Raw genomic sequence first — 14010 nt, forward strand, 5'->3', positions numbered from 1 at the left:
TTTGTTGAAACTCTGGTGACATATGTGAAGATGATTGGCTAGATCGATTGGTGGTAGATGGATATAACAAATTAGTTTGGGAGCCCAGCCCGTATATTCGACCCTTTCTATTCCGACCACTAACAGCTTGATAGAAGATGTCGTGTTCATTAACTGTAGGCGATGAGGACTCTCCAGTACTTGTGGATGATGAAGATGCCTCCGCACTCAATCTTTCATATTTTTCCTATAAAATTAAAACATTCATGTAAATGAATTAAAAAATTATTTTAAAATAAAAATTTTAATTTAATTTATAAAACACACTTACAGCGATGGCCCTAGATCTGTCATCGACCCACACTTCTTCTCCTTGATTATCTTTCCTGGTGTGGGTTCTCCTGAAGAATTCAAACTCATTGGGCTCACGATTCAATTCAGTTGCCTGTATAAGAAATTAATAAATAATATAGTAAATAATATAGTAAACTTATAATTTAAATAAATTAAAAAATATATATAACTTAGCATAAGTAATTACCAGCCTTCTTCGAGTCAAGGAGAATGGAATGGACCCGCCAGTGTGGAGCGACCCACTGGTCTCGGAAGCACGATTTTTTTTATTTTGTGTGGCAATTTTTTTGTTGCTTTCTTCTGCCCACTTTGCATCAAGTGCCTTACGCACGTCGGGATCCATCCACATTGCTTCGTCTTCCCCATTTCTAATTCGATGCAAATGGCTCCTAAAACTTCGTCTACCAGACTTATTCCATGTGAGCCATATGCAATCATTCTCATCGGCTTGCCAGAAATACGTCTTCTACATTAAGTTAAGAAACATATATATATATAAGAATTTAAATACAAACTTATATTAATAAAGAATTATAAATTAACTTACGTTAAATTCTTCAAGCCACATCCTTCGTATTATTTCTGGCACTTCATCCCAATGAATCCACGGTTCGGTGTATCGTGCCCTCCAAATCTTTCCTAATTTGCTTGGTGGGCCACTCTCAGGGATAAAACTGTCAAACACAAAATATATATATATATATTCATTTGCAAGTAATAAGTTTAAAATAATAAATACGATACTCACTGATTACACTGTTCATCGCAAGATAAGTATTTTCGACCGTCTCCTTGGCTGATGCCAACCGGGTCAGTTGGAATGGGCTCAGAGTGTTGTGCAGAAGCAGATGATGAATTGAGTCCTTGCGGTGTCGGCATGAATGTGTATGGGGAATGTCTGTCTGGAATATGAGAAGTTTCCCCAACATATTGGCCACTCGGTGGTACAACATCTGGTGGGTAGAAAGTTGGTGGAACACCATAATAACCCCATGGCGGCATCGTGGTTCCAGGATATGGAAATTGATGAGGCATGGGAGCAAAAGGTTGTGAGGGTGGTGGTGGGGGTGGTGACTGGAGATTGAATTGTGTGGATTGAACAACAGGTGTGGAGTCAGGAGAAGAATATTGCGAACCAGAATTAGCATCTAGAGAAGGTGTGGTCCTATAAGATGTTCTACTTCTACCTCTTCCCCTACCCGAAGGGGTTGAATGTTCTGACATCTATTTCGATAATTATATATGTATGAAAAAAAATTACATTAACATCAAAGTCATCATAGAAAAGTACAGGTACACAAATTATAAATATTCATATTTTAAAAATACAAAGGTTATTAATTAGCATGCACAAAAAAAAAAAAAAAACCATAAAACTATCAGTCATCTTCTTCTATATATTCATCAATGTCTTCCTGGTCACTATCTCTGTCATCAGATAATATATCTTCCTCGTCTTCTTCTGAAACAGATTCTTCATACATATCATTTTCTTCTTCCTCAACAATATTGGAGACATCAACTTCCTCTACTAGCCCATTATCATCTTGTAAAGTGCCTCCAAGGTCAATATTTACATCAATTACAGGCCGTTGCAATATTTCATCCTCTTGAAAAGGCTCTTCCATGTTAGCTTCAGGAGCATTTATTGTACCTCGTGCCTTTGTTTTAATTACAACCATCCAACCATTTTTTTCACGACAGTAATCAGGATAAGACGCGTAATACACTTGTTCAGCTTGTTGGGCAAATATGAATGGATCATATTTCCTATATCTTCTTGATGATCGAATGTCTACAATTCCATATTTATCATGAATTTTAGTTCCTCGTGGACTTGGATCATACCATTCACATTTGAACAAAATTACTCTTTTTATTGGTAAGCCTGCATATTCTAACTCAAGTATGTCTATAAGTTTTCCATAATAATTCATATGTGAAGCTCCACCTCCTGACGCAGACACGCAAACACCATAATTTTCTGTCGACCTACTCTGACTCCATTCAACAGTATGAAATTTGTATCCATTGACGAAATACATTGGCCAATGTTTCACGTTGGGAGTTGGCCCCCACCCTATGCTCTGAATTAGTGGGTCTGCAATAACTTCGCCACTCAAATTCACCTAACCAAATATTTTCATCAATTTATGTATACATAATTAATATTAAATTAAGAAATATCTTAAACTTTACAAACTTACATGATTATGGAACCAAACACAAAAATGCTCCTCGATTTGTTTGTTTAATTCTTCGTCACTGATTACTGGCGATAATTCACGTAATATGTTTGTGTACATGCTGAAACATTAAAATATATATATCAACATAATATGAACAAAATTATTAATATGAAGTCATAAATATATTAATATAGTTAAGTTTGGGTTCTTACTCAATATAAGGTTCGACCTCTGGCGTATTTAGCAAGACATATAACTTTGCTGTTTGGAACTCATTCACATCCAACCATCTTTTTTTCATTGGACCAGCTGCACGACCCGGATAATTGAAGATAGAAATTTGTGGATGCATAGATTCTCCCCCATCATCATTTCGAGGGGCTCTCGTCCTCCTTGATTGAATATTTGATTCAAAATAATATGAACCAAATGTGGCTGTCTCCTCAATTAAATATGCCTCACAAATAGATCCTTCTATGCGAGCCTTATTCCGAACTTTCTTCTTTAAAGTATTGAGAAACCTAAATCATTTTAAAGTTATCTTAATTTATGAAAAAGAACATAATAAATTATACGACAAAATCAATAAATTATATGAATATAAAATTTATTACCGTTCAAATGGATACATCCATCTGTATTGGATTGGCCCTCCGACCTTTGCTTCGTAAACCAAATGTACCGGGAGATGTTCCATTGAGTTAAACCATCCAGGCGGAAATACACGCTCTATTTTGCATAGAATGATTGGGATGTTCTGTTCCATAACTTCCAAATGTTCAGTTCTTAACATTGTTGAGCATATTTCTTTGAAAAACTGGCATAATTCAGTTATTGGACTCCAAATTCGATCTGGTAATCCTGAAAATGCCGTTGGAAGTAATCGCTCCATAAGAACATGACAATCATGACTCTTCAAGCCAAACAATTTTCCATTCTTCATATCAACACATCTGCCCAATCTAGATGCATACCCGTCAGGGAGTTTAAGTTCTTTTATCCATTTCAAAATACTTAACTTTTGTTCTCTTGTGAAAGTATATTGAGCTTTAGGTTTCCAATATTTACCCCCACCACGTTCTACTAATTCCAACTCCTTCCGCCTGCAATATTCTTTCAGGTCCATTCTAGCTTTGCTATTATCTTTAGTTTTACCTTTCACATCCATGATTGTATTGAAAAGATTATCAAAAATATTCTTCTCGATGTGCATGACATCTAAATTGTGTCGGATAAGATTATCTTTCCAATATGGCAAATCCCAAAAAATACTTCTTTTTGTCCAATTGTGTTGCACACCATATCCGATCATAACACAATTTTGTTGTTCTAAGATAGACGGGACATTACATACTCTACCAAATACGTTTTCTCCACTTAAACGAGGAGGTGGACAAGAATTATCAACTTTATTTTTTCGAAATGCAGTTGTATTCCTTCGAAAAGGGTGATCCATTGGCAAAAATTGTCGGTGACAATCAAAATATGATGTTTTCCCACCGTACTTGAGATTAAAAGCTTTTGTGTTTTCCATACAATACGGGCATGCTAATCTACCTGATGTCATCCAACCAGATAACATTCCATATGCAGGAAAATCATTGATAGTCCACAACAGAGCTGCTTTCATCATAAAGTTTTGCTTTGTAGATATGTCATAAGTCAACACTCCTTCGTGCCAAAGCAATTTCAATTCATCAATTAAAGGCTGTAAAAATACGTCTATCTTACTTTTGGGATTTGAAGGACCCAGAATAATAACCGTTAAAAACATAAACTCTCTTTTCAAACATAATCCAGGAGGCAAATTATATGGAGTCACAATTACTGGCCAACAAGAGTACGGGCGACCCGATTGACCATATGGAGTGAAGCCATCTGAACACAAACCAAGCCTTACATTTCTAGGATCAGTAGAGAAGTCAGGATGTGTCCGATCAAAATATTTCCATGCTTCACCGTCAGACGGGTGAGACAATACCCCAAACTCTCTCCGATTTTCATAGTGCCACCTCATGTTCGAAGCAGTAATGGTTGAAGCATAGATTCTTTGCAATCTTGGTATGAGGGGCAAATACCACATTCTCTTAAAAGGAATTTCTTTAAATTTTCCTGTGCCACTTCTTGCAGACTTAAAACGAGGATGACTACAAAACTTACAACTCCTCTCAAATTGATCATCCTTATAATATAACATACAACTATTTGGACAACAATCAATCTTCTGACAACCAAGTCCAAGCTTAGAAACCAACTTTTTAGTATGATAAAAGTCATCGGGCACACGATTACCAGTTGGCATTGTATGTTGCATAAACTGCATGATTTCATTATAACAACCTTCAGGCATGTTGTAATCAGATTTAATGCTCAACATCCTAACTGCAACAGAAAATTCACTCTCTGCATCACAACCCGAGTATAATGGGGATTGTGCAGCAGATAACATCTCATAAAATGCTTTTGCATTTTCATTAGGTGGTTCCTCAATATTGTACGACTGATGACCACTTTCGCTAAACGCTCCTTGCATTGTAGCAGGCACATGTGACGGTCCTGCTGCATCCATTACCATTTGCTCATACGGATTAAACTGATCTCTAAAATTATCTTCTCTATAATATTCATTTACAATAACATTTTGAGGCATTATTGGTATTTCTTCCCCATGGTTCGTCCAATAATAATATCCTTTCATAAACCCATGCTTACAAAGATCCCTTTTCACCTCATTAACTGGTTTAAACTTCAAACACTCACATTTCATACAAGGACATTTCAACACTCCTAGCCTTATGAAACTTTCTTGAGAAGATGCAAGTTGAATAAACTCATCAACACCAGCATAAAATTCAGGAGTGATCCCACCCCTTCTTGGCATACACCGATTATCAATCCATCGACGATGCAACGGAGCTTCCATTTTCAATTCAAAAAATTGTATAACAAGCACGATTCCTAATAGATATTTTATCCTGAAAACTAACCAAATTATATTTCATCATTTCATACTGTCATAAGTAATTGATAAATATGAACAAAAAATAAATATAATAATAAATAATTTATTGAGATAAATTTTGCATCTTTTTTATAAATTAAGATAATAAATAATTAAGATAAATTTTAATATTTTTACTTAACTCTACATGTTTGAATTGATTTTTTTTTAAATATTTATTTAAATTTGTATTTCCTTTAATACTTAAACAATTATTATAATTTTTAATTGTTACATTTTTTATTTTATTTTGATTTGAGTAATTAAGAACAATATGGTTAAAATAATGTATCTAATATATTTTCTAAGTTAGCTATAAATGTCTCACTTTAAAATTTAAAATCCATTAGTATACTTATTTTATTTTATAACAACAAATTATATTACTCATTAATAATATTTTATTTTTAATATTGTAATAAATAAATATTTCAATTTAAATATTTATCTAATTTATTTCTCATGTAATTTTTAATTTTTAGTGTTTAATTTAAATAAAAAATTAAATTGTATACCTTTTTAAAGTCATTTTAATTTTTAAAATAATTATCTAATTTATTTCGTACATTATTTTAAATATTCTAATTTTACTTTTATTTATTATTTTTAATGTTTTAAACAAAAAAAAATTAATTTTAATGTCTATACTTAATCTTATGGCAACAAAATATATGTTTTCATAAATATTGTATTTACTTTTAGTATTTTATTTTTAACGTATTTTATTTAAAATTACAATATTTTAAATTAAAAATCTGTTTTAAATTAAAAACAAAAAAATAAATATTATTAATATAATTACATAACAAAATAACTATAGAAATAATTTATAAACAATTAATAAAATTCACATTTTAATTTCTAAACATTACAAATAATATAAACAATTAAAATAAAACTTAAACTAATTTAAATAAAATAATCATTAAACTCAACATACATACTAAAAACAAAAATAAATTACCTATTAAATAAAACTAACGCAATTTAAACTTTTATTTCCTTTACTACTTAAACAATTATTCAAATTTTGATTTGTTACATTTTTTATTTTATTTTCGTTGAGTTATTAAAAATATTAAGGTTAAATTTATTGTTATAAAAATTAATAACTTTTCATGGTAAGATTTTATTTTGTATTTTTAGTCCTTAATTTTTAAGAAAATATATTCGGTAGGGTATTTTTAGTGTTTATTTTTTTATTGTATTTTATTTTTAATATTGCATTTCTTATATATTTTAATTTAAATATTTATCTAATTAATTTCTCATATTATTTTTCAATTTTAGTGTTTTATTTTAAATAATAATCTTAATCTATACCTTTTTAATTTTAAAAATAATTATCTAATTTATTTCATATGTTAGTTTTAAAATTTTTAATTAAAATTTTATTTATTATTTTTTATTTTTTATATTTTAAATAGAATTCTTTTATATTTTTAATAGAATTTTTTTAATTTTTTAATGTATACACTTAAATATTTTCTTATGACAATAAAATATATACTTTCTTAAATAGTAAATTTATTTTTAGTATATAATTTTTTATGTATTTTATTTAAAATTACAATATTTTTCATTAAAAATATATCTAAACTTAAAAAAAAAAATAAACATTATTTACACATGACGGGTTTGCTAATCACATATCTAAATAACTAAATAATTAATTAGTTGTAGTTTAATTATTTAATTATAGTTATTTACATTTTAATTTTTAAGCATTACAAATAATATAAATAATTAAACTAAAACTAAACTAAACTAAACTAAACTAAACTAATTAATATAAAAATAAAATAACTACAACTAAACTAACACAAAAATAAAATAACTACAACTAAACTAACACAAATAAATTATAATTAAACTAACAGAATATAATAAAAACTAAAATAAAATAAAAAAACATAAAATACTTACTTGAGAGCAACGAAATTAACTGGAGAAGAAGAAGAACCAAGGAATGTGAAGAGGATGAAAATGGGACAGTGAGAGAACGGGAGGGAGGGAGGGAGGGAGCAGGGGGGGCGAGACACTGAGAGAATGGGAGGGAGGGAGGGGGGCGTTAAGTGTGGAGGGGGAAAGAAGGGGGGGCGAGACACAGAGAATGGGAGGGAGGGAGGGGGGGGCGTTAAGTGTGGAGGGGGAAGGAAGGGGGGGGGATTTTTAAAGGCAAGATTGCGACGGGACGAGTCAGTCCCGTCGCAGTTCTGCGACGGGACTGACTCGTCCCGTCGCAGAACTGCGACAGGATTGATGTTCCGTCGCAGTTCTGCGACGGGACATCTCGCTCCCGTCGCTGATTTGCGACGGGAGATTATTTTCCGTCACTATTTTGTGACGGGATACATATCCCGTCACAAAATAGTGACGGTAATTTTTGCCCGTCACTAAACCACTTTAGTGACGGCTTTCCATCACTAAACCCGTCACAAATTAGTGACGGGAGCATCCCCGTCACAAAACCCGTCACTAAAACTGATTTTTCTTGTAGTGAAAGAAGTTGACCCAGACAAGTACACTTACTTGGACATGCTAGATATATATACTGTTGGGATGCACATCATGTATGGGGATGAGATGCGGGTTACATGTGATGCTGATTTGCTTCAAATGTTTCAAGGAAGTCATAATGAAATGAATATTCATATCTTTGTGTACGAGGATAAGTCAATACGCCCAGTTTCCGTCAAGTTACCAAAACTTATCGAAGGATCAGGTTTGGAGATATTACTTCTTAGTTGATTTTAGATCTTTGAAGATATTATTAGGTCCTTAAATTTTGTTTTTTCTTGCTTCACATAAAAAGAAATAGGATATTATTAGTTTGTATTAGGCGCACATGTTTGAAATTGTTTTCTTCTTAGGTATTTAATTTTACTAATTAATTGAATGATTATAGGCCATTTAAGATATTTATTTGGAATCCATTAGGTTTTTTTATTTTGTTTTTTGTTGCTTCACAGGAAAAGAAATGGGAGATCATGGTCATGATGATTCAGTTAGTATTGGATGCGCAGGTTTGAAATTGGTTTCCTTTGAAACTTTAATTCTATTTTTTAATTGAATGATTCTAGATCTATTAAGTTTTTAATTTTTATTTTTTGTTGCTTCACAGAAAAAGAAATAGAAAATCAAAGTCATGATGGTTTAGGCCGTATTGAACGCACTGGTTTGATATTATTTTCTTCTTAAATTTTTAATGTTATTCTTAATTGAATGATTCTAAATTTCCTAAGATATTTATTTAGAACTTAATAAGTTTGGTTTTGGTATTTGTTGCTTCATAGGGAAAGAAAGACAAAATCAGTCAACTAATGATTTCCAATGTCTTCCAGACAATACACTAATTGATAAAACTGCACCACAGCCTAATGAAGTCGAACCGCATCCACATCAATCACCAATAAAAAAGAAAGGACGAGTGGAAAATGATGGTATTTATTTATCATAATTTTGGTATTTATACACATTAATACATAATTATGTAACTTTAACAAATTTATGTCAGACAAACAGAGAAGAGTTCGAGGAATGAACAAGAACAAAAGAGTTGCAGCTCTGAAAAATGATGACCGACTAGAAGTAACTTTCTACAAAAATCGAGCTGTTGGACCTAATCATGAGGCTTTTTCAAGACACTTGGGACGGATTGTTCGTGATTTTAATATTTGTTCTGTTAGAGTTCATAGTTGGAAGGAAATTGGAGAACAAGAGAAGAGCCACATGTGGGCTGCAATTAAGGTAAATAAAAATTAGTTGATATATATATTTTCAATTTTGGTTATTGATTTGTTCAACTTTTCTTTGTAGGAGAAGTTTAAAAATGATAATATGGAGGATCACCGTAAAGATGCACTTTGTCACATGCGTTCCTTGTGGAATAATTGGAGGTCCTTATTGAATAGAAAATATATCAAACCGTACAATAGTGTACAAGACATTCTAAAGAAAAAACCCATTGAGATTCAAGATCAAGAAGATTGGGAATGGCTTGTCAAAAATCATTTTCAAGCTTCATCCTTCAAGGTAAACAGTCTTGATTTTCTTTGGTAATTCTACTTCTAGTTTTTTAAGGAGTAGCATTTCTATCTCATTGATATACTTTATGTTGTTATTAAATTCTCTAAATTTGGATAGGAAAAAAGTGAAAGAAATTCAAAAAATAGAAAGCAGCCACGCATGCCCCATAGGACCGGAAGCAAACCAATGCGAGAGATTGCATACCAAATGGTACTATAACATATACCTTTAACAATTTTCTTACTTTATACATATCAATAGTTTGTTAGATAGTGGTTACTCTAAACTTTTCATTTTATTTAGGGAGGCAAAAATGGTCATGAACCCAATTTAGCCGAAATGTGGTTTTCAACTAGGAAGAAAGGTGAGAAGTTGGTGGAGCCGAAAGAACAAGAAACATATGTAAGTTAAATAGTTAATGACACTTGTTTTAATTTTCTTGTTCAATTTTTCACACCCAATTGTATTTAATGTGTATTAAATTATACCATGAACATGTTTTGTAGGATCAACTAGTTCAAACCATCCAATCGAATCCTAAAATGTCAAATCTTGAAATTATTGAGACTTGTTTTGGCCCCCAAGTCAAGAATCATGTTCTTTTGTATGGTGGCGGGGTGAGACCTAAAGAATTAAAACTTGCATCTTCAAGCAAGAATGAACTGGAAGAAGAGAACAAGATGCTTAAAGACCGGGTGAAAGCTCTAGAAGATGCATTTAAAGAATTTATGCAATTTAGGAGTCAAGATCAACCTTCTACATCTCAATCTATTGAGGTAATATATAATTCTGTTTATCCCCCGACTTTTTTTTAGATTTTTGCAAGTATAGCTTCTGTTGTTGACTTATCGGGCTTGAAATTAAATTAGTGGAGTAGAAATCTTTATCTTCCTTTTTAAACTAAGAAAAATTTAGAATTGCCATGAATGAAAAAAATGGGTGGTTGCATAAAGTAGAAAACCAGAAGCAGCAAATTTCTAACATATGCATAAAGTAGAATGTACATTTGACATATATATAGTTATTTGACATACATGCATAAAGTAGAAAACCATACTTTATGCATAAAGTAGATGGGAACTATATGCATAAAGTAGAAAAACCAAAAGCAGCGTAAAGACAACAGAATTGCACATTTGACATACATATAGTTATTCACACAGAGAATAGGAAAATGCCATCTTCATGAAGAAGGCTTCACTTGTAGAATTCAAAGACGATAAGACATATTGGAATGGCTCACCATCATGGAATTTTAGATGCTCATAAGCTCGATTTGGTTCAGGGAAAGAAGTACATAATATTGTTCACAGTGTGTTCTTTGAGGTTGGTAGCTATAGATTTTGCTACTACATGTTCCAAATTATTTTGGAGTAGTAAACCATTGAATGAAATATGTTTCAAATTGCAAATTGTGATTTTTGACGTGCATGGCCAAGTTTACTAGGTGTATTATGTGTCAAATTGACATTGTTGAGTTTATCTTGAATTTGTGGATTGGGGGCATTAATGACCCAGTCCAATATAAAGGAGAATTACGATTTCTCTACCCTAATCCAATTTAGAAAAGGATGGGAGAGAGTGTGAGCACATATTCAAGAACTGGGGATGCATTATATTATAAGCTTAGTTTATTGACATAATAAAATTTATTGGTCATCTCTAGCTTGTAGAAGTAGGCATCAAGCAAAAATACATTAAATTTGCTTCTCTTAATAAATTTGATTTTTTTTTTCTTGTAGGATTGTGATTGGATTTATTTTTTGCTTAGTAAGATTCAATATTGCTGGTAGGAGTAAACATCATATTTGCTCTCTGAAACCAGATTTGTCGGGGACTGGGTTTTGTTTTGTCACTACATGCGCGTGTGAAATGCCCGTTTTGGGTAAGCCTGAAACCAGGTGGGCATTCGTTAATTGCCCATTTGTTTTTGGCAACAGGTCCATTGAATTTAACCCTCTTCTCATTGCGTGGCCAGTGGGCAGTGGGAATGCCCCCACTGCCTTCTTTTCAGAATTACTTTTGTTTTTGTCTACAGTTTCTATATGCAAGGATACATACACTCTAGGTATGCATGTCTGTGGTAGAGTTTTTTTTTTTTTTTTATATATTTCATTTATATAAAGTAGATTTTTTTTTTTATTAAAGTTGGCAGCCAAATTAAGCACTCTAAATAGGACCTATTTGTATTTAACGATTTTTAGTTAACTATAGTTCAAAATTAAAATTAGATGCTATTAGTTAAAAAAAAATTAAAAATTCAATCTAAAATTAAAACAATCACAAAAGTTTACGTTTGATTTTAAAGAAAATTGCTCTTATTTACTTTGCTGGCTGTGGCCTATTTTATTGATCTTTTCTTTGCCGGATGCATCCTGTTTGGAACCTTTTTATGCATATGTAAATTATTTCAAAAAGACAATGAGCCACGATAGCTATGGTGTTGTTACTCCTTTTTTACTAGAAAGTCATTGGTTCAAGTTGTGGAAATAGCATTAAAAAAAAAGTTGTGTGAAAATTAATGACTCTTGCAAAATGAGGAGCGTGCATGGTGAAATGGGAATGCCTCCCCCTTTAATTTTATTTATTTGTAAAGTATCTCTCTCTCTCTCACACACACACACACACAGATAAGCTGCCTTTCATTTTGTCTTTCGAAGGGTGGTGGGTTTGTATGAAATAAAGTGCTCCGTTCTCACAATGTACGACACATTTATTAATTGATTTTGTGTTGTATTGCTGCTGGATTGAACAAGCTTTGCACTGGTTCTGTTGATTGTGGAATATAGGACTATAATAATTTTTCTTAATTTGCCAGAATATGTGTTGAATACATATGTATCATAATATATATTATATTTATTTTTTATTATTTTATGTTGGGTCATAGGACTACATTTTAGTAGATAAAGAGATGTGAGAAGATATGGTGATGGATAAAGATAATTCACAAATTAGAATTCATATAGGTGGCTCCATTCTATAGAACTAAGGTTTGGTGTTTTTGTTAATTTACATTTCAATCTACTCTATATTTAAGGGTTTCTATATTTTGGTACATTTTAGTGATTGTATGTTATATAGTTTGTGATGGAGACATTTTGAGATTTGTTAATTCTATTTCTAACATTTTATAAAGAAAACATGAACACTTATTTGATTCTAATTTAATGCTTTATTTCTTATTTTTGTAGGTCAATGAGGCAACAAGACTCTAAAGGAAACAACTGCTATTTTGGAGTACATGAACAGTTTTATGACTATATATAGTGTTTTGTTGTACATTTTTTAATAGTATATATGATTGTTAAAATGTTACTTTTAATTGAATATATTTTTTGGTGTAAATTTTTGAATAGTATATACAATTGTCAAAGTGTTATTTTTAGTTGAACATATTCTTTGGTATAATTTATTGGCAATTAACACTTATATATACTACTTTTGGTGTGTAAATGGTAATGGATAATGATTATTTTGTGTTATTTGAATGACATGTTTAATTTTATGAGTTTTATTTCAATTTGATATGAATAATGATATATAGGTTTGGTGGTTTATATCAAAACATGATATTTTTGTCATTGATGACTAGTAATTGTTTTCATATACTATTAAAAAAAATAAAAAAAATTAAAATTTTAAAAATTAAAAAAAAATTATTTTTTTAACGATAGGAATCATATCGTCGCTAATTGTTCATATTATTAACGAGAGGAAATATTGTCGTTATTGGTTTGTGCTTTGATAACTAAAAGTTATTTTTAACGACAGGAATTATACGGTCGTTAATTGTTTAGACTATTAACGACGGGAAATATTGTTGTTATTGGGTTATAATTTGGTAGTTAATAATTATTTTTAACGACGGGAATCATACGGTCGCTAATACAATTAACGACGGGTTTATCATTCCCGTCGTTAAAGACTTTTATCCTCGGAGGCAATAACGACGACTGACGACAGGAAAATTCCCATTGTTATAACTTTTTAACGACTGAAAATCAACTTTTAATGACTGATTTTTCCCGTCGTTAAAACCCGTTTTTATTGTAGTGCAGGTTGAGTAGATGGTCCAGGTTGAGACGACAGTCCAAGTTGCTATAACGTCATCATCTATCTATTCATATGCTCATGTCATGCCATCATCTGTTACTGCCACTAATGCAGCTGTGCATTCTCATTTTGCATCTCTGTCACTTGGGTCCGAGATGCATGCAACTCCTCGTTCATATGAGTCTGCGTCGAATGTAGCTCATTTTGCACCTTAATCATCTGGGTCCGAGTGACATGCAGCTCCTCGTTCATCTAGGTGACCCTGACGTTGCGGAAGCCTTCTAATAATCCGTTGATTCACTCACGAATACTGGATTATAGGACTCAATCAATAACTCGTTGATTCTTAAAGAATACCGAATAAATTAAAGAGAATTAAGGGAAAATATCAACAGAAATTTT

General features: G+C 31.7%; 2 protein-coding genes across 3 annotated transcripts in view; one reads left to right on the forward strand and one right to left on the reverse strand.

Annotated features, from left to right (window-relative positions):
- Window positions 1-14010, reverse strand: part of LOC127792549 (cysteine-rich repeat secretory protein 38-like) — a 102735-nt gene that overhangs the window by 66164 nt on the left and 22561 nt on the right. The window lies entirely within an intron of this gene.
- Window positions 8763-9860, forward strand: LOC127792554 (uncharacterized). The gene is made up of 4 exons (XM_052323082.1): window positions 8763-8966; window positions 9041-9273; window positions 9343-9558; window positions 9670-9860. Exons 2-4 carry the CDS (start codon window positions 9064-9066, stop codon window positions 9769-9771), a joined length of 528 nt encoding a protein of 175 aa, XP_052179042.1. The 5' UTR covers window positions 8763-8966; window positions 9041-9063; the 3' UTR covers window positions 9772-9860.

The sequence above is a fragment of the Diospyros lotus genome, chromosome 15 (genome assembly GCF_014633365.1).
Source record: "Diospyros lotus cultivar Yz01 chromosome 15, ASM1463336v1, whole genome shotgun sequence".
NCBI classification, from domain to species: domain Eukaryota; kingdom Viridiplantae; phylum Streptophyta; class Magnoliopsida; order Ericales; family Ebenaceae; genus Diospyros; species Diospyros lotus.